We start from the raw sequence: 27,746 nt of genomic DNA on the forward strand, positions 1-27,746 counted from the left end.
CAGTTGGCTGATAGGTGTATCAGCATCTTTTTAGTCGTATGTTTCATTTGTTACAATTAAACAGGGTTACCAGGGTGGTACCCCAATATTTCTTTCTGCTCTCGACTGCTTCCTTGCTGCTGGTCACAATAGCATTCACACAGCCAAAGTAGAGGACCTATCAGGTCAGGTTACGGAGCATGCACTAGTACAGCATGTTGCCGTACCCACCACACGATGAAATAGCTCAGGATCCTGGTTGGCAACCCCCCCAGAAAGACACATGGCCCAATCCCACCCCTCAGAAATAACCATTTATCTGCCACAAGCAGCTGTTACATGGGTATCACCTTGGCCTGATGTGACTGCTCGGGTCCACAGCAATGAGGATCTTACGAGCTGGATCACCCTCACGGAATCGCACCACGTGGCCGTAGTGCCACAACTGACGCTCGCTCACAATGCACGTAATGTGCCTCATTTGGGACTCCATAAGCAGCCTCTCATTCAACACAAAGTCAACCCCTATGCTGGAGGGTAAAAGAAGGACCAGATGAGCCAGAAGACCACAAAACATTTAAGACAGAGAAAAAATTAACTTTCAAAATTATATATGGTGGCACAGGGAAATGGGAAATTTTAGACCTAGGTGTTGGCGACCCTGGGGCGTCGGCAGTTGTTTGGGATGTGACAATCAAGAGTCCAAGACATCATAAAGGTTTGGGGCAGCCACCCGTATATTGTTTTTCCCAGCTGCAAAAGAGTTTGAAATAAGTAGCACGTTGTGCATATCACAGAGTCCAAAAACAGAACTGACTATAGTTGCCCAAGATGGAGGCTTTAAAGGCCTGTAGAGGAAGTGATGTCAACAAAATGGCCGGAACCAGAAGTGACGTCAGCAAAGGGGCCGGCTTCGGGAGTGATGTCAGCAAAGGGGCCGGCTTCAGAAGTGACGCCAGCAAAGGGGCCGGCTCCGGAAGTGATGTCTTCTGAGGCCCCGGTACCTTGCAGGATTTCCTGGGAAAGGTCTATAGGAAACTGAGAAAGACAGTCAGCACACTCTGCCGCCCCCTGGTTGGATGTTTAATTACACTTACTCAGACCCGTTAGCTGCCTCCTACTGGCACGTGTGTGACAGAGACCAATTCAGCCTCGTTTAGAACCCCTTGCCATTAGTTGTAGTGGAGCAGTGGAGTGGTGCACAATGAGTGTTCGCTGTGAAAGCCTCTTATAAGAATGGTGATAGTGTGACTGCTGTACAAAGGGAATTTCAGCGTCATTACCAGTTACGATGCTCCTGTGATTACAACATGGGTATGTAATTTCGAAGAAACAGCTTCAGCCTTAAAAAAAGAAGACCCCAGGTGGAGCCATTTGCCATACTGCCCGACAATCAATGGCAGCTATTCGTCGATTGTTTGGAAGGCGCGTCATTTCACGCATTCTATGGCCTCCGAGATCCCCAGATCTCACTGTTTTTATATTTTTTTTCCTGTGTGGACATCTTAAAAAGCCAAGTGTACTGCACACGTCCTGCAACCATTGGCGAACTAAAAAGGAGGATTGAAGAGGTAATCACTGGCATTTCTCTTGACATGTTTCGTCGAGCAAAGCAGAATTTCCACAACAGGCTGTCAGAATGTGTACTGGGAAATGGAGAACACCTTCATGATGTTTTCTTCAAAACATAAACATGAATATTGAATTGATTACCATCATTAATTGTATATCCTGTACAATACGTTTCATCATTAAATGTATTTTGCAATGTGTTTATTCGTGCGTTGAACGTCAATTGAACATTTCCCATTTCCCTGCGCCACCCTGTATTTAAGGAGAATTAGCACGGCACAATGGCACAGCTTTTAGCTCTACAGCTTCAAACCTCTTGTGGACTGAATTCAGTTCTTATCCTAGTTCCTGTCTTTGCACAAAACTCTCAAAATTCAATGCAATCCAATTCAGACTTGTGGAGTCCGGAGCACATCCAAGCAGCATTTGACACAAGGCAGGAACTAACTCTGGACTGGGCACCAGTCTATCACAGGGTCCACTCACACAGAAAGCACCCAGTGTAGTAATCACTATGCCTCCTGCTTTAAAATACATTAGGGGGGCTAGTTATTCTCCTTGATTCCGTGTGGGTACTTCTCAGGGTAACCCAAAGACATCCAGGGTAAGTTAATTGGTGAGTGTGGAGATACACTCAGAGATTATTAGGCACATCTGCACCTGCTTATCCATGAAATTAACTAAACGAGCAAATTACGTGGCAGCAGCACAATGCATAAAATCATGCAGATACAGGCCTGGAGCTTCAGTTTATGTTCACATCGTACACCAGATTGGGGGAAAAATGTGACCTCAGTGATTTTCGAATGTGGTTTATTTTTTTGGTGCCAGATGAGCCGGTTGAAGCATTTCTGTAACCGATGATCTCTTAGGATTTTCATGCACAACAGTCTCTAGGGTTTATTCAGAATGGTGTGAAGGACCGTGTGGAAGTCCTGTATATGAAAACCCCTTATTAATAAAATAGGTCAGAGGAGAATGGCCAGATTGGTTTGAGTTGACTGGAAGGTTACGGTAATTCAGATGACAACCAATAACTGTGATGAGCAAAAAATCATCTTGGAATGCAAAACAACATTTCGAAACCTTGAGGCAAATGGGTTACAGCAAGAGACGCCCATGTCAGGTTCCATTCCTGTTTGCCCAGAACAGACAACCGAAGCTGCCGTGGGTACAAACTCACCAAACTCACTGGACAGGTGAAGAACGGAAAAACGCAGTCTGGTCTGATGAACTTTGATTTCTGCTGAGACACACCAATGGTAGGATCAGAATTTGGCACCAACAGCATGAATCCATGTACCCAACCTGCCTTGCGTCAGTTGTCCAAGCTCGTGTGGCGGTGGTGTAATGATATGGGGGAATGTTTTCTTGGCACACTTTGGACCCATTAATACCAATCAATTATCACTTGAATGCCACAAGTTGCTCTACTGATGTCACATACGTTGCCCACCCCTCTGGAACACATATGACCAGAAGTTTGGCCATTTTTGAGTCAGCTGAGTATCAAACAGACAATAGGGGGCATTCACCGTATGTCTGTGTGTGGATCCCAATCCCCCAGTGCAGTGACCGGTACATGGCGCTGTAAAAATGGCAGCATCCTTTGAATGAGATGTAAAACTGAGGTCCTAACTCTCTGTGGTTATTAAAGATCTTTGGGCAACCTTAATAAAGAGTAGAGTGTATCTTGATGTCCTGGCTAAATTGCCCACCATGGCCTAGTCTTTCTGGTCCCTTATTCATCCGCTGTTGGCTGTCTCTCTCTCTCTCAACACTTCACCACCTAACAGCTAATTTGTGGAGAGCGTACTGGTGCAAAAATGGCTGTCGTCACATGATCCAGGTGGATGCTGCACATTAGTGGTACGATTGAGGCCTGGACTTTGATTTGGCCATTCCAACACTTTGATTGTTATGTTCATAGGAATCCCTTCTGAACGCTTTGAAATCACTTCAGTCTCGAGATTCACAAAAAAAAAATCTCTACATATGATATGCTGTTCAGCCATTCTTGGTGTCTAATTGCGAAAGAAGTTGAGCTTTTTAGAATTCTCCCATTTTTGTGGCCCTCTAAACCTGAAAACCTCTTATTTTCAGACCATTTTTGGACCATATTTTGTGCACGAAATTACACCTTTATGATAAAGAGCAAATCAAGAGGTGTCTCCATTAAAACTGATCAGAAAGACATGAAGCTGTGCATGTCATATCAGCCGACACCAGGGGTTCACCCTCTAATGGGATACAAGGTGTTCAAAATTACTCTTTTTCACAAAACTTTGAAAAAATGCTGATCAGTAATATAGGCATGTGGAGTTTTATACTATTTCGAGGTTTGCTCATCACCAGTATGATCATATTTTGGATATTTGATTCTTCACTGGCGGTCCTAGCCCTCTGACAAATGTAGACTCCCTGGCCATTGGACCTTACTCTTATTCTATGTTAATTAGTGTTGTCTTATTTTAATTCTTACTTTGTCTTTATTTTTCTCTTTTTTTTCATCACTTTGAGCTACATTATTTGTATGAAAATGTGCTATATAAATAAATATTGTTGTTGTTGTAGATCAGCAAAAGGTAACCTTTTTCGAGTTGCGGCGCACTAAGTCCAAAAATTTTCTTTCGCTGCGCACCTGAGGGACTGCCCATAAATAAAGTCGTGATGACACAATCTATGTACAATCGCCAATAAAAACAGTTAATTTTACAAGTTTGAAAGACATTTTATTAATAAAGGAATCAAAGGATAAATCTTAAATTTAATTAATGTGAACGTTGAGATTGTTTTTCAGCACATATGAGATTGATGCGAGGATCAATTTTTGAAAGACAGACGCGCATTTCCTTGTCGATCATTTGAAGTCTCTCACGTTTCTTAGACTTCATTTCCGTAAGTGTTGAAAAAATTTGCTCACAGAGATAAGAGCTTCCAAAAGTTCAAAAACACTAGCAATTTTAAATATTTTACAAAAGTTTTCGCGGCACCCCTAGAAAATTCCGCGGCGCACTCGCACCAGTTGCCCGACAGTGTTGTAGATAAATTGAAAAACATAAGTAAGTTTCAAATCAAGCACAAAGGAAACATGAATCCTGCTGGCTTATGGGAAATGCTGGCTTCGATTGTTCACCTCAACATTTAGATCATAGAACTAATGCACACACTCACCTCCAATTTGTTTTCTTTCAGTAGTACCTGTAGCTCCTAACATGAGTACTTAGTGGTTCATCCTGCAGTTGATTTTCAGGGCCAACCTTACAAAATCCAAAGGCAACCAGTACCCTTCAATAGTCATTCTTGAAGTGGCTCCCCACTCACTATGAAAAACTCTTTGAGCAGTGAGAAAAGGGCTATATAAATGTAAAGAAGTATTATTCTCACTATTATTAAATCACAATGGTGATTTAACCTCTTTAAATCGAGCTTCAGGTACCAAATAATACAGAAAACAGATTTCAATATCTCCTTAAATTAAGCAAACATTCTTAAACCATGTGGGGGAAAAAAATAAATGCACCCTATAATTTAGTAACAATTTTTTTTCATTTGATATACTTTATTAATTCTAGAGGGGAAGCTGTCTTTTCGTATGAGCTTTGGAGGTCAAAGCACAGGGTCAGCCATTGTACATCACCCCTGGAGGGTCTTGGTCAAGGGCCCAATGGATTAGGATGTTTTCTGGAAGTAATGGGTTTTGAACCAGCAACCTTCCAGATACCACCACAGATCCTTAGCCTCAGAGCAAGTCGACCCACCAGCTATTTAGCAGCAGTAGCTTGAAGTATACATTTTCTGTAGGATTTTCTCAGTTCCTGACGCTATTTTGGAGAAATGCTGGCCCACTCCTCTTTACAACATTGCCTCAGTTCATTGGCACACTTTGGACCCATTAATACCAATCAACCATTGCTTGAATGTCATGGTTCCTCTACTGACATCACATCCATTGCCTCCATTGTTTGGCCATCTTTGAGTCAGTTGAGTGTCGGACTCCCGTCTGAAAAGACGTCAGTGACATCTTTGTCAGAAGACTGTTCTCTTTTTTTGATTTATTTTCATTATATGGGGTCACTGACATGCCCCGAACCTTCCCCCCATCATCAACCGTGTCTGCTTCTTGTTTCACACGGGTTACTCACCTTATCCCAGTATTTTTACGCACATGTAAACAGAGTCAATGTTCAAAGAAATCCAAATTTCTTCAAGGCGCAGGTAATCTACTGCACACTTGGTGCGTCAAGCAACACTTCTGTGTAAGTGGGATATTTGTTTTCTGCTAGAAACTTTGCAGTCAACAATTACTGTGACATGAATCAGCCATCCGGCACGATACAAAAAAAAATTGGGAGATGATCTATAAATGTCCTGTCTCCTCCCACAAGGAACAGCAAAAGATTTGTTCCAAAGTGGGGATGGTGAATAATTGCTTCCCCCATTTGCAGGCAGGTGGAAGATAAAAGTTGGCAAGATGATAGATTGGTAAAGATTGAATTTCAATACCATTTCAGACAGAAAGTTAAGATGGATGCCAGGACTGCATTCTCCTTGCACTATAGGAGTAAATCAGTGTATGACTTTGAATTTTTAAATAGCCAAGGAGAGCAGAATGACCGAGGTTTGAAACAGCACTGGGGGTGATTTCATCATTAAGAGCATGAATGAAGCAATTAAGGGGATCGAATCTTAAAAAATAAGTCAATTAAAATGAAAAGAGAAGGAGTTAATTAGCAGCAAAAACAGGTCACTAATTAAGAAGAGGGTTAGAATGAAAACCTGCACCCACTGGGGCCTTCCAGGAACCTTGCATTAGCTGTTAGGTGGTAAAGTGGTGAGAGAGAGAGAGAGAGCCATCAGGGGATGATTAGGGGGCCAGTGTGAGTACGCCATGGTGGGTAATTTAGCCAGGACATCAAGATACACTCTACCCTTTATAAAGGCAAACTCAAGGATCTTTAATAACCACAGAGGCCCGGAAATGCGAGGCTACAGCATGAAGCTCAAAGAGCTGGCAAGGCGGCCCCAAGTTTACAAGTCGGAAGAAGAAAGAAGTGCAAGGCTACAGCTTGACTCCGTCGCCAAAGTGAAACCGCCAAGAAAAGAGAAACTCGCTTAGCTGCTAATACACAAGCGAGGCGAGCACATCAGCAAAACGAAACCGCTGAGGAGAGAGAAACTCACTTAGCCGCTGATAGACAAGGTGGCTGAGCACGGCCGTAAAACGAAACCGCTGACTTTGCATTTCAATTTTTTTTTTTTTTCGATTTCAATAGTTTCCAGGAGCCCAGATGTGATGGATGGCTGGGGCCCATGCCTGGCCGGGATGCCCTTTCACCACATCTGCCAGAGGGACAAGGGTGGGAAGCCCAGTATCTCCTCCTGGATGCTAGATGGCAGCCTCCCTGGGTTGCAGCGGTGCCTCGGACTCCCCCAGGGCTTCATGGGGGTTGAAGTTCTGTGCAGCTATGTGGGGTTCTGCAGGCACCACCAGGGGGTGCTGCAACAGGAGCTACTGGTCCCTTTTGGGCACTGGTTTCACCTTACCTGGAAGTGCAGCCGGATGTCGGCAATCAACCACCTTGAGCACTTCCGGGTACCCAAAAAAAGGGAGCAAGTGACCACCACTCAGCGGCCAGAGTCGGGTGGAGGCGGACAAAGCTTGCTGAGGAGGAGTGGTGGTGGAAGAGAGGAAAGAAGAAGAGTACTGGTGTGATTTAGTGTGCTTGGGACTGTGTATTGCCTGTGGGACACGGGGAAGACGTGCGCCCACAGGAGAAGAAAATAAATAGTTCATTTTATTTTACCCATGCCTCCGTGTCAAACTGTGTCGGGTCAGGCGCTATATAGCATCTTCTTACTATATATATATATATATATAAATATATATATATATATATATTGTGATATGTGGCCGGCTTTTCATTCCGGCCAATACCCCCAGGCCGCCAGGTGCAGCTTTCCCTGCAGCATGGACGTGCCCCGAGTTCCAGCAGGGACTCATGGACTATGTAGTTTTTATGCACAGCCTTGCTGGATGCCTTGGGGACCACCAGGAGTCGCTGTAGGGAAGCCCGTAGACTCTTACATGCCCTATAACCCGGAAGTACGTCATAATCCCAGGACAGGAGGAAACGGTGTGCTTCCGGGTTGAAGAAAAGGACTGTTTACCCTGACCCGGGAGGAATAAGGACTTGTGGGTTGTGGAACAGGAACCACTTCCGGGTCAGGGGGTATAAAGGACCATGGGAAAGCCCAGTACGCTGAGCTGAGCTGGGTGGAAGGGTGGCAACGCGTCTGGGAGAGGAGGATTGATTATTGTATTGATTATTGATTTATTTATATGAGTGTTGTGGAGTATAGGGTGCTTTGTGCACATAATTGTCTAAATAAAAGTAATATTTGGACTTTTATATGGTGTCTGACATCTGATCAGAGGGTTCAAGGGGTCACGGAGACCTCAACCTATCACAATATATATATTCATTTCATTCGTAGTCTGTGTCACAATCTGATTATATGGGTGGTTACCCACCAGGTAACGCTTGTGGTTGGCCAGCAAGTCTGCTAACATCCGCCACGATGCCCTCAGTTGTGAGAAGCAGATCATAGAATGGTTGAAATAGTTTACTGTCAAATAATGCAAAGAGTACGCGACACGTGTTTCGTCCGAGGTTCAATTCCCCGAGAGGGGGTGCAGTGAGTGTGTACGCCTGATGAGCCCAGAATTAGGGCGAAACACGTGTCTCGTACTCTTTGCAATATATATACAGTATATATATATATACAGTATATATATATACTAGCTGTTCCCTGTAGCTCTGCCCGTGTAGTAGTGAAGCAAGACAAACTTTATAAATCAATAAATAAACAGGTATCGCTAGCTAAGTGGAGGCAAGGTACTCTCCAAAATGTGGCAAGAGGTAGGCTGACTCGAACGGAGGTTGGCGTATGAGTGAGGATGGCCATGCCCGGCTCCCCAGTACTGACGTCACTCTTGGCCAGCAGCCTCGGTCTCAGATTAGCGCAAATAAATTATTCCTGCAAGCGAACTTTGATACTTAGCGCAATGAGAGAAGTGACAAAATCATCTGGAATGTTGAAGCAAATTATAGAAAAAAACCCGATCTAAATTTGTTAAGTAGTTCTCTTGTATAAAGTGAACAGACAGACAGAAGTTGGATTTTATACATGTATACAGGGGTAGGATTCAAAAGTAATGAGCCTTTGTTCAAAAAGACAAATTTATTGAGCAAATTGGTACAACTAATTAATAGTCTTCAAAATAGGCACCTCCTGCATCAATACACTTTTGTAGGCGGCTTTTCCATGACTCGAAGGCGTCCACGTAGGCCTGTTCCGGGATGGCTGCAAGGGCTGCCTTGACATTTGCTTGGATGTCCTCGATCGATTCACGGTCTGTCCTTGCGGGACAAACTCGTAGTGGATGATCCCCTTCACTCCGAAGAAGGCAATGAGCATGGTCTTCGTCTTCGATTTGCTCATCCGCGCTTTCTTGGGACGGGGTGAGTTTGAGGTGTGCCACTCAGAGCTTTGTCGTTTTGTCTCTGGGTCATACTGAAAAGTCCAAGTTTCGTCGCAGCATTGCGAACGTTTCGGAAGGAGACTTGCCGAACCGGAAGCAGAACTTGATCGCGTACCGTTGCTCTAACGAACTTTCCATTCCGCCGTGTAACGCACTACCGCACAGGGGTTCCCGTCAAGGCCGATCCTACCGCTCCGAAAGCTCGGAGCGGTAGGAGCTCCGTTGCTTTGTGAAGCCAACACCCACCGTCGCCGGCAAGTGGGGCACGCAGCAAGGTACGTTCGCGTCAGAACAAAATGAGGCTCATTACTTTTGAATCCTACCCTGTATATATATATATACAGTATGTGTGTGTGTGTATGTGTGTTACTTACTTCATGTAGTTAGTAGCAATGGCTGAATGAGAGAAAAAAAGATTGATATAATGAAGCCTAATAATTCTATGCCTTTCAACTGAAGATCCTCTTTTCCCCCTCATTCCTTGGACAAGAGTGTTTATTGGTCAAGTGGTCAAGAATCATGTTTTTAATTCAAAAGCACAGAATTATGGGAATGTGTATTCCTGTTTATGATGTATGCTGCTTTTTTACAGAGGTAGCTGTGAATAATAATTTAGATAAAAAACGAATAAGCACTTCACTACATATTGTACTGTATGTATAATGTGTATGTGGCAGATAAAATTTGATTTGGTTTGATTTTAATTTGAATACATTTCGCATGTTTTAACTATACGAATGGAAAATGGACACAAGTAACATGAGTAATTTTTGCTTTTTCACATGGATGTTTTCACATTGTTTGCCATTGTACAACACAGCTTGCCATTAAGCTCTATTATATTTTAAATGGTTTTTATTTGTTCTGCTTGAAAACATATTAAAACATTTTCTTGACTGTTACTGCAAACTATATGGGGTAAGTAACTTCCATCCATTATCCAACCCGCTATATCCTAACCACAGGGTCACGGGGGTCTGCTGGAACCAATCCCAGCCAACACAGGGTGCAAGGAAGGAAACAAATCCCAGGCAGGGCGCCAGCACACTGCAGGTCACACACACACACACCAAGCACACACTAGGGACAATTTAAGATCACTAATGAAACCGGACTACCTGGAGGAAACCCACGCAGACACGGGGAGAACATGCAAACTCCACGCAGGGAGGACCCGGGAAGCGAACCCAGCTCTCCTAACTGCGAGGCAGCAGCGCTACCCACTGCACCACCATGCCGCCCCCGGTAAGTAACTTATAAAATAAAAATATCATTTTTGGGTTGCCTTTACAAATTGACCCTTTAGAGCCATTCTTCTGCTATCTGTAGGCCTGGCTAGAATCCAGTGGGTTTTCACAAAGTTATTGATATTGAGACTGATGTCACCAGAATACCCCCACTAGGGGATTTTCACAGACCTTATTGCCTCCTGCTGACCCCGTTTACTAACACGGATACTAAGAGTGGCTCTCCCATAATCAGTGAAGGCTCCCTCTAAAACTCCTGTACGTCATTTCTCTGGCCATTTATAAATAGTACCGTTATAGTCCATGCTACCTGAATTTAGAATTCCTTTCTGCCATGAACCACATTTTGAGCCCTCCATTTGCTTGCTCATCAAACGTTTTTAAAAAATTAACTGCCCAAGTGCAGAAGGCTCTGCTAAACAAGTATTAACATTTCAGTACACTACATACCTTGTGGGTGGTGTTTCGGAAATCCATTCATCTGTTTCTCTTTGACGTAAACACCATGATTTAAGGGCTTCAGCTGACGAGCCAGAATAATTTCATTCAGTTTCTGCTGCAGAGCCAAGTAGTTCTCGGAAAAATGAGTGATCTGCAAGAATCCAATTTTGGACATAATATTAAAAAACAAAAACACATTTATCCTTTTAGAAATTATGTTTGTTCTCCCTCACGATAAACTCCTATGTACAGCGGTGCAAAAAGGTAAGTACATCAAAAATCAATCCGTGAGTTTACTTGAGCTGGCAGCACTTTGAAGATTATGTTTTTTTGATTTCTCCTGTACCATCATTACCATCTAGCCATCTCTGTTAAGAAGTAAACTCAGAGATATGCGGGTGGTGTCCTGTGCTGAACAACTTTGTAGTGACCTATGTTGCCTGTTCTGTTTGCTCCTAAGGCTCAGAGATTGCAACTGCTATGAAAAACAAAATTCATTGTTCCTTTTTCAAAGAAGGCAGACACCTGTTCACCTAATGACTACAGACCAGTGGCCCTTACATATCACATCATGAAGAACTTCATGGAGCTTGTCCTGAGTTATAGGAGTCCTCTTGTGGGAGGTCACCTGGATTTGCAGAGGTTTGCCTATCAGACAAAGATGGAGTTATTTATCTGCTCCACAAGGCTGGACAAAGCTGACTGCACTGTGAGGATGATGTGTTTTGATTTCTCCAGCACCTTCAGTACCATCCAGCCATCCCTGTTAAGGGGTCACTTCAGAGATATGTAGGTGGATGAGCCTGTGGTGTCCTGGATGATAGACTGTCGGGCAGACTGAACTTCGTGAGACCCAAGGACTGTGTGAGTAACACTGGAGCACCACAAGGTGCAGGCCTGTCTCCATTACTCTTCACTCTTTATATCTCCGACAATAAATATAACAGCAGGTCATGGCATTTGCAGAAATTCTCCAATGATTCTGCAATTTTGGGGTGTATTGATTAAAGGGGGATGAGACAGAGGAGAAGAGTCAGGGGGAGAACTTTGTGAATTGTCTTCAACTAAACATCAGGAAAACCAAGGAACTGCTTATTGACTTTCACCGCACCAAGGACCCTCCATGTCTGGTCCCTATTCAGGGGAGTGGATGTAGCGGTTGTCCACTCCTACAAGTACTTGGAGGTCCACATTAATGACAGCTTGGACTGGTCTAGGAACAAAGAGGAACTATACAGTAGAAGAAAGGGCAGAGCTGGCTCTTCCTACTTTGGAGACACAATTCCTTTAATGTGGGTAGTGATACCTTTATGCTCCTGATATATCATGGAGGTCCCCAATCCCCCAAACCACCAAACCATCAGTTATGTGTCTAAGCTTCACTGGGTACACATTAACAAGATGACTGAGATTTATAATGGTAAACTGCATAAAAATGCACGCATGCCGTGTTTTATAAATCATATTTGTTTAGCGTACTCATTTTCATGTGTTTTGGCATAAAAAATAGACCCCTAGTGTGGAATTTTCCACTTGTAATGCCATGTCAGTGCTCAAACAGTTTCAGCTTTTGAACATTTCAGATTTTGGAATTTCGGATTGGGGATACTCGCCTTATGAATTGGCGATTCTAAATTGTCCCTATTGTGTGCTTGGTGTATGGGTGTATATGTGCGCCCTGCGGTGGGCTGGCGCTCTGCCCAGGGTTTGTTTCCTGCCTTGCGCCTTGTGTTGGCTCCAGCAGACCCCCGTGACCCTGTAGTTAGGATATAGCGGGTTGGATAAGATGGAAGGATACTCATCTTATACAAGCCAATGTTGACCAATTCTCTATAACTACAAAAGATGTGAATATGTCCATGGAAAAAAAGAAGAAACAGCTCACATTACTTGTGTCGCATAATTCACGTGTCAGTTTTCCAGTTGTATACTCAAACTCACATGGGAGTACCTTTTTAAATGGAAGATCCGTGTCTCCCCCTCATTTATTGGTTAAGAGTCTTGTCTTCAGTTAAAAAACTTATTAGATAATTTTAAAACAGGACTTTATCAGAAATTAGTTAGAAAAAGGAATCAGGAGATGAATCTTAATCAAAGCAGCAAGCAGTGGGTCATAATAAGGAAGTCAAGAAAACAAATAACCAAGACTCAGTATGTGTGACAATCGAAGTCAAATAGAGAGGGTGGGAATTCAAAAACCAATAAACACACACATCACCAGAGGCAAAATGGTTATCTGAAATCGTAGTGAAAAAGCAGAGTTTGAATTCATTAACGAGAAATATTTAAAATCAAGTAAGGATTTAAAATTTTAAGCTTTAGATTGAATACAATCAAGGAAGTGTGCGACACAACCTTTATTTCTTCTGGTCCCTGGCATGTTATGTGCCGCACACTTCTGATTGAACCTGCCTAACAAAGAAATAGCAACCATCCTCAAATACTGTTTAAAATGGTGGCGCCCATAAGAAAAATATACTGGTGTCTTTTAATAGCATTGTTAAAGACAAATCCAGCACCAAAACAGATGCAACCATGAGACTCCTTGACTACTAAAGCCCCTAAAACAAAATGAAAATAGGACAAACAAAAGCCTGATGATGACATCTTGCTAGACAAAATGTTAATATTTATAATTAATAAAATATATTTTTCTTATCATTTTTACTGTTTCATATGGGAAATAAATATGACTAAATACATTAAATAAGCACATTATTACGAACGAACCTTTTAAAATTTCAGTCCTAATTACACACCCGTTCATTTTCTTATATTTTGTAGATAGATAGATAGATAGATAGATAGATAGATAGATAGATAGATAGATAGATAGATAGATAGATAGATAGATAGATAGATAGATAGATAGATAGGTAGATAGATAGATAGATAGATACTTTATTAATCCCAAGGGGAAATTCACATACTCTAGCAGCAGCATACTGATAAAAAAACAATATTAAATTAAAGATTGATAATAATGCAGGTAAAAACAGACAATAACTTTATATAATATTAACATTTACCCCCCCCCCCCCCCCCCCCCCGGGTGAAATTGAAGAGTCGCATAGTTTGGGGGAGGAACGATCTCCTCAGTCTGTCAATGGAGCAGGATGGTGACAGCAGTCTGTCGCTGAAGCTGCTCTTCTGTCTGGAGATGATCCTATTTAGTGGATGCAGTGGATTTTCCATAATTGATAGGAGCCTGCTGAGCGCCCGTCGCTCTGCCACAGATGTCAAACTGTCAAGCTCCATGCCAACAATAGAGTTTGCCTTCCTCACCAGTTTGTCCAGGCGTGAGGCGTCTTTCTTCTTAATGCTGCCTCCCCAACACACCACCGCGTAGAAGAGGGCGCTCACCACAACTGTCTGATAGAACATCTGCAGCATCTTATTGCAGATGTTGAAGGACGCCAGCCTTCTAAGGAAGTATAACCGGCTCTGTCCTTTCTTACACAGAGTATCAGTATTGGCTGTCCAGTCTAATTTATCAATCCAGCTGCACTCCCAGATATTTATAGGTCTGCACCCTCTGCACACAGTCACCTCTGATGATCACGGGGTCCATGAGGGGTCTGGGCCTCCTAAAATCCACCACCAGCACCTTGGTTTTGCTGTTGTTCAGGTGTAGGTGGTTTGAGTCGCACCATTTAACAAAGTCATTGATTAGGTCCCTATACTCCTCCTCCTGCCCACTCCTGATGCAGCCCACGATAGCAGTGTCATCAGCAAACTTTTGCATGTGGCAGGACTCCGAGTTGTATTGGAAGTCCGATGTATATAGGCTGAACAGGACCATGTAAATGTTAAAACGTGGCTTGTTTGGAATCAGGGACCTTTTGTTTGACTCCCCCTGCAGCAGAAATGCTTCCCATTGTCTTTCCAGTCAGCCCCACGGGGTCTTTGCTTATTTGTGTTTTCTGATCTGCTTTCATGAGCTCCAATCACAAAATGTGAACAAAGGGATGGCCGATCAATATCAATTGACTTTGTGTTTTTGTATCCACTCTTTGCTAGAATTATATATGGGATTTTTAGACGCATTAGACTGGAAATTTAGTGGTTAACCAAGCCTCAGATTATTAACACAAGAAATCTGACTTTTCAGCAAAATATTGTCAATATGTGCTTGAATTAGTTTTTCTTGTTACTGTTTTATCAATGTGAGAGTTGCTGATATTATCAAAATACCTTGTTTCGTGAATATAAATTCATTCACTTTTCAAAGCCGCTTAATTCAGTTTACAAGTCACAGAAAGCTGGAGTTACCTGGAAGCTTTAGGTAAAAGGCAGGAATCAAATCAGAGTGGGACTGCTAGGCAATTGCTGTTTGTATCAGATTGAAATTACAGTGCATCCAGAAAGTATTCCCAGCGCATCACTTTTTCCACATTTTGTTATGTTACAGCCTTATTCCAAAATGGATTAAATTCATTTTTTACTCAGAATTCTACACACAACACCCCATAATGACAACGTGAAAAAAGTTTACTTGAGGTTTTTGCAAATTTATTAAAAATAAAAAAAACTGAGAAATCACATGAAATACACATACTTTCCGGATGCACTGTATGTGTATTTTATGGTTTATTATTATTTTTGTTAATTTAAAGTTATTATTTAACTTGCCTTTATGTTATTTCTTTTGGTTTAACATGTAATTTTGTAATGGTCTACTCTGCCTTTAAATATAGTTACAGTATATTCTTTGTTCTTTATGGGTGGAGCCCAGGAGGCGGGGCCACCTTGACATTGCCACTCCTGACTCCTCCCTCTGGCTATATACAGTCTTCTGAGAAAACTCAGGAGACAGAGATCATTCATTTATAGTGGAGTTTCATGCAAGTATTATGTTCTGTTTGAATTTACTATTTTTGGATTTTCTTTTGTTTTGTTATTGGATTATCTTTCTGGTTTGCAGATTGGATTTGTCTGCTGTGGATTGCCTTTTAGGAGAAACTTTTTTTGCCCCTTTCTTGTTAAATATTCTTGTGTTATTTGTTTGTTGTTTGTTAATAAATCCTCATTCATAAAGATTTCCCTTTTTACTTTCTCGGATAGATAGATAGATAGATAGATAGATAGATAGATAGATAGATAGATAGATAGATAGATAGATAGATAGATAGATAGATAGATAGATAGATAGATAGATAGATAGATAGATAGATAGATAGATAAACTTTATTAATCCCAAGGGGAAATTCACATAATCCAGCAGCAGCATACTGATAAAAAACAATATTAAATTAAAGAGTGATAACAATGCAGGTATAACAGACAATAACTTTGTATAATGTTAACGTTTACCCCCCGGGTGGAATTGAACAGTCACATAGTGTGTGGGAGGAACGATCTCCTCAGTCTGTCACTGAAGCTGCTCCTCTGTCTGGAGATGATACTGTTCAGTGGATGCAGTGGATTCTTCATGATTGACTGGAGCCTGCTCAGAAGTATAGGGATAGTCTGTATACGAAATATAGGGATAGTATTGGAATCGTCCAAAAATTCCATTTTGAGATTTTGATGAGTCTCAACGTTTTAGACCTCCCTGAGTCTACATTAGTCTAATTACAGTCATATGAAAAAGTTTGGAAGTTCTTTGGATTTTTGTTGATCATTGGCTGAGCTTTCAAAGTATCAACTTCTTTTTATTATATGACATGCCTTATGGAAACAGTAGTATTTCAGCAGTGACATTAAGTTTATTGGATTAACAGAAAATATGCAATATGCATCATAAAAAAATTAGACAGGTGCATAAATGTGGGCACCCCAACAGAGATATGACATCAATACTTAGTTGAGCCTCCTTTGCAAATCTAACAGCCTCTAGACGCTGTCCTCCTATAGCCTTTGATGAGTGTCTGGATTCTAGATGAAGGTATTTCTGACCATTCTTCATACAAAATCTCTCCAGTTCAGTTCAATTTGATGGACAGCCTGCTTCAAATCATCCCATAGATTTTTGATGATATTCAAGTCAGGGGACTGTGATGGCCATTCCAGAACATTGTACTTCTCCCTCTGCATGAATGCCTTTGTAAATTTCAAACTGTGTTTTGGGTCATTGTCTTGTTGGAATATCCAACCCCTGCGTAACTTCAACTTTGTGACTGATGCTTGAACATTATCCTGAGGAATTTGTTGATATTGGGTTGAATTCATCAGACCCTCGACTTTAACAAGGGCCTCAGTCCATGAACTGGCCACACGGCCCCACATCATGATAGAACCTCCACCAAATTTGACAGTAGGTAGCAGGTGTTTTTCTTGGAATGTGATGTTCTTCTTCCGCCATGCAAAGCGCTTTTTTATCTGACCAAATAACTCAATTTTTGTCTCATCAGTTCAAAGCACTTTCCAAGTTCAAAGCACCTGCCATACAGATGTTCTTTGTGCAAATTGCGCTGAATTGTAGAACGATGTACAGATACACCATCTGCAGCAAGATGTTCTTGCAGGTCTTTGGAGGTGATCTGTGGGTTGTCTGTAACCATTCTCACAATCCTGCGCATATGCCGCTCCTGTATTTTTCTGGGCCTGCCAGACCTGCTGGGTTTAACAGCAACTGTGCCTGTGGCCTTCCATTTCCTGATTACAGTTCTTACAGTTGAAACTGACAGTTTAAACCTCTGAGATAGCTTTGTGTAGCCTTCCCCTAAACCACGAGACTCAACAATCTTTGTTTTCAGATCTTTGGAGAGTTGCTTTGAGGATCCCATGCTGTCACTCTTCAAAGGAGAGTCAAAGGGAAAGAAGCCCAACTTGTAATTGACCATCTTAAACACCTTTATATCTCACGATTGGACACCCCTGTCTATGAAGTTCAAGGCGTAACGAGCTCATCCAACCAATTTGGTGTTGCCAGTAATCAGCATTGAGCAGTGACAGGCATTCAAATCAGCAAATTTCAAGGGGACCCACATTTGTGCACAGCCAGTTTTTCACATTTGATTTAATTTCATACAACTAAATTCTGCTTCACTAAAAATCTTTGTTCGGAAAACACCGCAGTACTCAGATGTTCCTAGGAAATGAAAGACATACCACTGTTATCTTTATTGTTGAAAGGAGAGTCAATTATTATGCAGGCTGAGAGGGGTTCACAAACATTTTCATATGACTGTATGTCCATGTGTGTGTGTGTGTGTGTGTGTACACATGATAACTTGAGTACGCTGCCACTTAGGTCAACCAAATCTTGCATACAAGTACAAAACGTAGATTTCTATCAACTTTTGGGCTATTTCCACTAACTGGAAGTGGTACTTTCTCTTTTATTCATGCAGTTTCAGAGTCCAATTTATTCAACTTTACTTTTAAAATAATTGTTAAATATATTATTAATTTGATTTAATTTGTTGTTGATGGTCCTTTAAATGTACATAATATAAAAATATAATCATTGTCTTGCGGTTTACTCCTCAAATATCCATCCCAATATCTGAGTATACAAGAAAGTCTAGGAGAGACCACTGCCGATTTTTTATATGGGCTGAGGGTTTCCCTTCTGTTTTGGAACATTAAAGTTTATTTTTCAGGCTTAAAGGATAGGTTTGTTATTTTTTAAATTGAAGTTATTTCTTTTCAAACATATATGCATTTACCACACAAAACTGTCTTTTAAAGTCAAGCATTTATTTAAAATTAAAATCTTGCCTTTCCTGGTGTTTTATAATAGAAGCCATATGGTAACAGGTTGCATTTGTAAAAAAATATGAAAACTTTTCAGAATAATAATTTTTCAAGCCAAGAATATTACTGAGCATTGATCTGCGTATTGAGATTTCACCACTTTGTAAAAATTGTTTATGCATGTCATTTATGAGTAAAAACAAAACCCCACCAATTTTATGAGATTCAGCCATTTTAAAAGAAGACGCTGTACCTCACGGCTTGTCTTCATCCACAATAACCTTTCTCCCTCATTGGTATGGTTTTCCCAAGCTCGCTTAGTGACTGTTGAACACACCATCACATTAGCTACATGCCTTTGAACAACTGGGAGAAAACACAACTCTGACTTGTGAAGGACGTGCAAGTTTCACACAGACATGAGATTCAAACCGAGGAAGTCTGAACAACGAAGAAGCAGCACTAATGATCGCATCCGTTGCACAATACATAAGAACTACTAATCCGCTGAGCATTCAGCTTGCTAGTAAATGCCATTTCCATTGCTAAAACATTATATTTTTCACAATGCTTCACTTGCAGCTGGAGTGCATTCAGGTACATTTTTGTTTTCTTCTTTGCCTATAAGTAGTCATCCTTGGAAAAATGAACCCTACAAACTAGCAGGTCTTCAAGTTATGGCGGTCGTTAATTTATTTATTTGGATGACGCCTTCATCCAAAGCTATTTACAACATTTGATATATAGTCGGTTACATACTACACTACACTGCCTGCCAACCTAAGCCAAAATTTTGAGGCATCTCGATTACCATACAGAAGTTGTTGAAGACTGTGAACGATTTCTTTTGTCATTTTATTTTCACGCTCTGGAAATGCGCATTTCCGAACCACTTTTCTCGATCAACAAAATCTGTGGCATCGAATTGATTTACGTCCATATTTATGTGAGAACTCCTTCCACAAAGGCCACTGCTAACAGACCTAACTGCCCTAAGGGAACAGAACACTTTTTATTAGAACAATCTGGATGAGAACAAGCCATTCAGCCCATCAAAGGTCGCCAGTCAAGTCACGTTTTGAAAGTTCCTAAAGTCTTACTGTCTACCGCACTACTTGGTCACTTATTCCAAGTGTCTATCATTCTTTGTGTAAAGAAAAACTTCCTAATGTTTGTGTGAAATTTACCCTTAACAAGTTTCCAGCTGTGTCCCCGTGTTCTTGATGAACTCATCTTAAAATAACAGTCTCGATCCACTGGACTAATTCCCAAAATAATTTTAAACACTTCAATCATGTCACCACTTAATCTTCTGTAAAGGCTGTAAACTGTAAAGGCTCAGCTCTTTTAATCTTTCCACATAACTCATCCCCTGTAGCCCTGGAATCAGTCTAGTTGCTCTTCTCTGGACCTTCTCTAGTGCTGCTATGTCCTTTTTGTAGCCTGGAGACCAAAACTGCACACAGGACTCCAGATGAGGTCTCACCAGTGTGTTATAAAGGTTGAGCAGAACATCCTGTGACTTGTACTCCACACATCAAGGCGCTATATAACCTGACATTCTGTTAGCCTTCTCAATGGCTTCTGAACACTGTCGGGAAGTCGATACCTTAGAGTCCACTATGACTCCTGAATCCTTCTCATAAGGTGGACTCTCGATTTTCCGACCACCCATTGTGTATTCAAACCTAACATTTTTACTTCCTATGTGCAATACTTTACAATTAGTGACATTACATTTCATCTGCCTCAAATCGGTCCAAGCCTGAATGCTATCCAAGTCATTCTGTAATGATATCTGCTAATCCACCTATCTTGGTATCATCTACAAACAATAAAAACAAGAAAAACAGTATTAACTATATGCAATAAAATGATGATTTTCAGAACCTTTTTGTTGTCACAAACCTGTCTCGGGTGGCATGGTGGCACAGTGGGTAATGCTGCTGCCTCGAAGTAAGGAGACCTGGGTTCGCTTTCCGGGTCCTCCCTGCATGGAGTTTGCATGTTCTCCTCGTGTCTGCGTGGGTTTCCTCCGGGTGCTCCGGTTTCTTCCCACAGTCCAAAGACATGCAGGTTAGGTGCATTGGCAATTCTAAATTGTCCCTAGTGTGTGCGTGGTGGGTGTGTGTGTGTGTGTGTGTGTACGTACCCTGCAGTGCGCTGGCGTCCTGCCTGGGTTTGTTTCCTGCCTTGTGCCCTGTGTTGGCTGAGATTGGCTCCAGCAGACCCCCGTGATCCTGTGTTAGGATTCAGCAGGTTGGAAAATGGATGGATGGATAATAGAGAGATAATTCTTTACATTTATATAATTGGCTACCCTAGTGTGTGCTTGGTGTGTGTGTGTGTAGGCCCTGCGGTGGGCTGGCGCCCTGCTGGGGTTTGTTTCCTGCCTTGCGCCCTGTGTTAGCTGGGATTGGCTCCAGCAGACCCCCGTGACCCTGTAGTTAGGATATAGCGGGTTGGATAATGGATGGAAGGATGGAAACCTATCTTGATAACACAGAAGCCATGTTTTTTTATATCAAAACATTTCCTACTTCAAAATGGACATATTCTTCAAGTGCTTAGGCTTTTGGTTTCAAGTCTTGTCCCGTGCCCCTAGATTTCCTTTACAAAACATCTTAATGGGCAAGATATATTTTAACATTTATAGAAAACACTTGACTAAGAATCTGATGGATATGCTAGCTGAGCTCCAGAGATCCTATGTGCAGACGGTAGAAATTTTCAGAAGGACAACCATCACCGCAATGCTCCACCGATCTTGGCTTTATATCATGGTGGCCAAACAGAAGCCTCTCCTCCATAAAAGATAGATGGAAGGACTTTGGGAGTTTGCAAAACGACACCTAAGAGACTTTTAGTCTGTGATGAACAAGGTTGTCTGGTTTGGTGAAATCAAGATTAGTGTCATGTTTAGAGGAAACCAGGCATTACTCACTACCGACACGTGAGGTATGGTGGTGGCAACATCGTGTTGTGAAGCTAAGGACTGCGAGAATAGTCAGGTTTGAAAGAAAACTGAATAGAGGAAAGTATGGAGATATCCTAAATGAGAACCTGCTCCAGGACACTCTGGACCTCAGATAGGACAAAAAGTTCACCTTCCAACAGTACAATGAGCCGAAGCACAAAGCAAAGACAACACAGTAGTGGCTTAGGGAAAATAATAGGAATGGTCTTGTGGTGCTCAACCAAGAGCCTGGACTTGAACCAAATCTAACATCTCTGGAGAGACCTAAAGACAGCTGTCTACTGACGGTCAACATCCATCTTGACAGATTTTAGATTAAATTAGATTAGGTTAGATTAGATGAATTCTGATCTCAAGGGTAAATGAACATTTTACAGAAGCACACTAATAAATAAATAAATAAATAAATAAATAAATAAATAAATAAATAAAAACAGACTACACACCTGCTAAATGCATATTAAAACTTCTGCATTGAATAACAGAGAGCTGCTGCTGTCAAAAACAGACAGAAAGGTGAGGTCAGACCTGCTCAGATTGACCACAGGTTTCTATCTAAAGTTATTTAGTGAAGAGACCTTGAAGTAGTTGTCCATCGACATTCTCCTTCCAACCTGACAGAGCTTGAGAGGATCTGCAGTGAAGAATGGTGGAAAATTCACAAATCTAGGAGTGTGAAGTTTGTTGCATCAAACCAAGAAGACCCCACACTGTAATTGCGACCAAAGGGGATTCAACAATAAGCGACCAAGTAGTGTGGTAGACAGTAAGACGTTGGGGACTTTCAAAACGCAACTTGATGTTTTTTTGGAAGAAATAAGTGGATAGGACTGGCGAGCTTTGTTGGGCTGAATGGCCTGTTCTCGTCTAGAGTGTTCTAATGTTCTAACATGATCTAACAAAGTACTGAAGGAAGGGTCTGAATAACTGTGTCAATGTGATATTTCAGTTTTTTATTTTTAATAAATTTGCAAAAAATGTCTACATTCCAGCTTTCTGCTTTGTCATTCTGGGATACCCAGTGTTGTTTGATGTGGCGTACAAATGAATTAGCGTAAGACTGCAACATAACAAAATGCGTAAAAAGTGAAGACATCTTTCCTGAGTCCACTGTAGATCTTGTCAGCTGCAATCTGAAAACTTCCCCTCCATTTTGCTCATTTTCTATTATGCAGTACTGACTGATGCTCAAAAGGTCTTTTAGCGACGCCAGCCATTGTTGCTATGCTGAAGGGTCACATTGTGCTTTTCGAGCACAATGTCAATTGCTACTCTAAATCCACTTCACGTATATAAAAGTGCAGGCCTCCTCCTTCATACAAAGTTCTGAGGTCATTGAAAACGTCTTTTTAGTACTAAAATAAAGCACTTGAAATGGAAAATGAGCATCCATTCTGTTTGTCTCTTTAAAATAATGGTAAAAAAAAACAAAATATCCAATCATTTGCCGAGGAAAAAGCAATTATTCATCACAATTATAATATGCAGTACTTCACAGAAAAATAATTTCTCGCTACAATGCATTTAGTGGATAAAGGGCTAATTTGGTACGGCAGAAGAGGCTTGGATTCTTATTAGTTTGCCAAAATAAAGTGGCAGTGCGATTCAAAATATTAAGTAGATCCAGCACGCGGAGTTAAATCCTGTGCCTGGTCGCTGTCCTCATCCTTCTATGTTTCTTATCTACGTTTGACACGGTCAATCATCAGATCTTCTTTTCCATTCTCTCTGACCTTGGCAGGTGATCTGAGTCCTACCTCTTGGGCAGATCCTGCTGTGTATCCAGGTGAGGAGAGATGTCAAGGGTGCAGTACTCAAGCATGAGGGTGCCCCAAGGATTGCTGCAGGGCCCACTCCTCTTCTCTATATATGTATCTCCTCACTGGACCCTTTCATCGACTCTCATAGTTTCTCTTATCAGTGTTATACTGATGATGCAAAGCATGCACTCCAGAGGACCACACGGCATCAGCTACAATCTCTGTATGTCTACCCAATACTGAAACCTGGATGAAGGACCACCATCTCCAGCTCATCCCGGCAAACACTGACCTTCTTTTTATCTAAGCTCATCTGTCTATTCAACACCACATCTCTGTTCAGCTTCCCTCATCAAATACACCAGGTTTATGCACTACCTTGGAGTGGAGATCAATGGCAAATTATCCTTCACTGACCATGGTGCTCTGTACAACATTGGCAAGACTGTACCTGATAGAGTATGCTCCACAACTCCTGGTCCAGGCCTAGGTCTTGTCTCATCTGGACTACTGCAACTCTCTGTACCAAGCCACTACAGGGGATTCAAAATGCTGAGGCACATCTGGTGCTCAGCCATCTGAGGTGGGCACACATCACTTCTCTTTTCAGATCACCACATTGGCTTCCTGTAGAAGTGCATGTTAAGTTCAAATACTTGATCCTTGCCTATAAAGCAGTCAATGGGTTCAATATACTTGTAGTGTGAAGGCAAGGACCATTGAGGATTAAGGACTGTACGAACATCAGTACATATCCAAAGTTTGAGACAAGCTGCTGTCACACGTGTGCACAGAGGGGACAGGTTAAGGGCTCCGGTGATGATATTTTTCACTGCTCCATTAACCTGTGTCACACACATGTGCTTAAAAGGAAGCTGAATGGACCTAATGAAGGTAATTTGGATGATAAATTGGATTGGACTGCCAATACTGATGCTCTGTGTAAGAAAGGACAGAGCTGACTAAACTTCCTTAGAAGGCTGGCGTCCTTCAACATCTGCAATAACATGCTGCAGATGTTCTATCAGACGGTTGTGGCGAGCGCCCTCTTCTACGCAGTGGTGTGCTGGGGAGGCAGCATAAAGAAGAAGGACACCTCATGCCTGGACAAACTGGTGAGGAAGGCAGGCTGGACAGTTTGACATCCGTGGCAGAGCAACGGGCGCTGAGCAGACTCCTGTCAATCATGGAGAATCCACTGCATCCACTGAACAGGATCATCTCCAGACAGAGGAGCAGCTTCAACGACAGACTGCTGTCACTGTCCTGCTCCACTGACAGACTGAGGAGATCGTTCCTCCACCACACTATACGACTCTACAATTCCACCTGGGGGGTAAACGTTAACATTATACAAAGTTATTGTCTGTCTGTATACCTGCATTGTTATCACTCTTTAATTTAATATTTTCTTTATCAGCATACTGCTGCTGGAGTATGTGAATTTCCCCTTGGGATTAATAAAGTATCTATCTATCTATCTATCTATCTATCTATCTATCTATCTATCTATCTATCTATCTATCTATCTATCTATCTATCTATCTATCTATCTATCTATCTATCTATCTATCTATCTATCTATCTATCTATCTATCTATCTATCTATCTATCTATCTACCTTGGAGTGGGGATCAATGGCAAATTATCCTTCACTGACCATGTTGCTATGGTGTGTCAGTCACTCTGTACAACATTGGCAAGACTGTACCTGAGTATGCCCCACAACTCCTGGTCCAGGCCTAGGTCTTGTCTCATCTGGACTACTGCAACTCTCTGTACCAAGCCACTACAGGGGATTCAAAATGCTGAGGCACATCTGGTGCTCAGCCATCTGAGGTGGGCACACATCACTTCTCTTTTTGGATCACCACATTGGCTTCCTGTAGAAGTTCAAATCCTTGATGCTTGCCTATAAAGCAGTCAATGGGTTCAATATACTTGTAGAGTGAAGGCAAGGACCATTGAAGACTAAGGACTGTACGAACATCAGTACATATCCAAAGTTTGAGACAAGCTGCTGTCACACGTGTGCGCACAGGGGACAGGTTAAGGGCTCTGGTGAATATATTTTCCTCTGCTCCATTAACCTGTGTCACACACATGTGCTTAGAAGGAAGCTGAATGGACCTAATGAAGGTAATTCCACGCCAGGCCAGGGAATGGAGGGATACACTAAACCTTCCACTGTTATTTCTGCAGATCAAATACGTTAAATTCTGCCCGAATGAGCCTTGAAGACATCACTTCTGGCTCCAGAATCAAGAGTGACGACACTTCTGGTTCTGACCTAAATGACATCACTTCCTTTAAAGACCTTTAAAACCGCCATCTTTGGCTTAACTAACCAGTTCAGTTTTAGACTCCATCACATGCATATCAGTGCTATTCATCAAACCCTTTTGCAGCCAGGGAAATTATACGGGTGGCGTCCCCAAACCTTTTTGAGTGGGTCGAGTCTGGTTATTTCACACCTGCAATTGCTCCATCCTGGGTATGATGTTAATCTGCTGGGAACTGGCAGGGAAAATTTGGGGGTTGGTGTCAGGATTGGCACTCCAGCCACTGTAAAAAAAAAAACAAACCTCACACTGTTTAGTGTAGTGCTGAGGTGTCACCCGTTGCATGGCTGCACTTGGATCTCAATTCAGGTGGTTCACCGTGTGATGGGTGCGGCAGTGCTTCCAATGCCACCCCCATGGGTTGACACTGTGTGATAACTCCTTCTCTTTTCCTCTCTCTGCAGACTGGAAGATTGACCCCTATACCACCACTGACGTCACTTCTGGTGTCCATCTGCCTGGTCCAGCCTCTTCCTGCTGGGAACAGTCATAACCAGAATCTCCTCCTTCATCAAGTCAGTACACTATTGGACTCCCGTCTGCAAAGACGTAATCCACACCCTCTTCCTCTCACCTCCTCAAGAAAAACAAATCTCACTGGCGTACTAACGGCACGCTATACCCTGATTGGCAGTAAATAGCACCAATCACATCTCACTCTGTTCCTGCTTTCCCCAAAGCAAAGAACAGAAAAAAAATGTCTCACTGAGGTTAACTACTAAGTTTACTACTATACCCAACTAGGGGGGGCGCTACATACGAAACAACAAATTGCACTATTAGGTCTCCTTTTAGATGCCCACTCACCTGTCTCGAAAACCTCACCAGCTCCTGTCCTTCTCGCTCTGCTCCCTCTTTAAGGTGTTTCCGGTCTTTGTAGCCTCGGTAGTTGCTCTGAATTTTCACAGCCGCCTGTTCTTCCTCGTGATACTGCTGTGGACCTTCATCTTCAGAAGCGGATGGCTGAGCTACGCTAGCAGTTCCCTGTCTTTGGCCCATTTCCTTTTGTTCTTTAAGTCTCTTCCTTTCTTGCTGCCCCCTGTAATTACTCTGGATCACTGTGGCCGCTTTATCCTCATCGAGCTCTGTAGGCGAGTCTTCCTCGGTAGTTTGCTCATCTGAGTCTCTTTCGATTGGTTCTTTGTTCTTCTTGTTTGGTATTTTGCCTTCTTCCTGCAACCTCTTTCTCTCTTTATGCCCCCGATAATTACTCTGAATAACCACGGCAGCTTTGGTTTCGTCCTCAACCTGTCCATTTATTTCAGAAGCTTCGCTCCCAGACTTTACAGAGTTTTCAAGTGTTGACTTTTGAGATGACTTCTTGCCGCGGCAGGGAATCTTCCCCTCTTCCTCGAGCTTCTTTCTTTCTCGATGGCCTCTAAAATTGCTCTGGATAACAGTAGCAGCTTTGACTTCTTCCTCGCTGTTATCTGTCTGATCATTGTCTTCAACGAAATCCGCTATCCTTTCACTTGCCTCTTCTGTAACCGATGTGGCATCCTCTAAACTGAAATTATGATTTTGCTGTCTCTCTTTAAAGCGCTTTCGTTCTCTGTATCCCCTGTAATTGCTCTGAATAACTACAGCTGCCTTAGTATCTTCGTCTTCATTAACGTGAGTCTCACAAACACCATTCTCAATTGTGTTTGTGTCACAAGATGACATTTCATCAGTCTTTGCTTTCCTTGATTTTTCTTCTTTTAACATAGTTTCCCTAATAAAAAAGGAATACAGAAAAAGTTATTTCTATATACGTGATGCACGACACATGTCGGTGGGTGTCCTCGCCAGGAAGGTAGGACTGAAGATCATTACCTGGCCAGGAGGTCACTATAATGGAAAGAAAGTTAAAGGCAATAAGCTTGGACTATCTGCTACCCTAATATGTTAAGTGGCAGCATTCCAGGGCTTCAGCAGGCATACGGACAACCAGAGGGCATGCTGGGAACTATAGTGCCATGGAGCAGCCCTGTTGGGTTCCATGGGTGTTGACAGGGGGTGCTACTGGGATTCACTGTACCTAATCTTTAAGACTTCCACTTGACCCAGAAGTGGTTCCAGTGGTCAATTGTGATATAGTGGGTCCATTGGATGGCCAGTTTTTTAAATAAATAATCACCGCACTGTGGTGGGCTGGTGCCCTGCCCGGGGTTTGTTCCCTGTCTCGCGCACTGTGTTGGCTGGGATTGGTTCCAGCAGAACCCCGTGACCCTGTAGTTAGGATATAGCGGATTGGATAAT

General features: G+C 42.2%; 1 protein-coding gene across 1 annotated transcript in view; it reads right to left on the bottom strand.

Annotated features, from left to right (window-relative positions):
• Positions 1 to 27,746, bottom strand: part of myo3a (myosin IIIA) — a 458,747-nt gene that overhangs the window by 52,145 nt on the left and 378,856 nt on the right. Inside the window, exons 31-32 of the mRNA XM_051929020.1 lie at positions 26,313 to 27,219; positions 10,795 to 10,936 (exon numbers count right to left, since the gene is read on the bottom strand). Coding sequence (XP_051784980.1) covers positions 10,795 to 10,936; positions 26,313 to 27,219 — 1,049 coding nt within the window. The remainder of the gene's footprint in view (positions 1 to 10,794; positions 10,937 to 26,312; positions 27,220 to 27,746) is intronic.

This window comes from Erpetoichthys calabaricus, chromosome 6 (assembly GCF_900747795.2).
Source record: "Erpetoichthys calabaricus chromosome 6, fErpCal1.3, whole genome shotgun sequence".
Classification (NCBI taxonomy): Eukaryota; Metazoa; Chordata; class Cladistia; order Polypteriformes; family Polypteridae; genus Erpetoichthys; species Erpetoichthys calabaricus.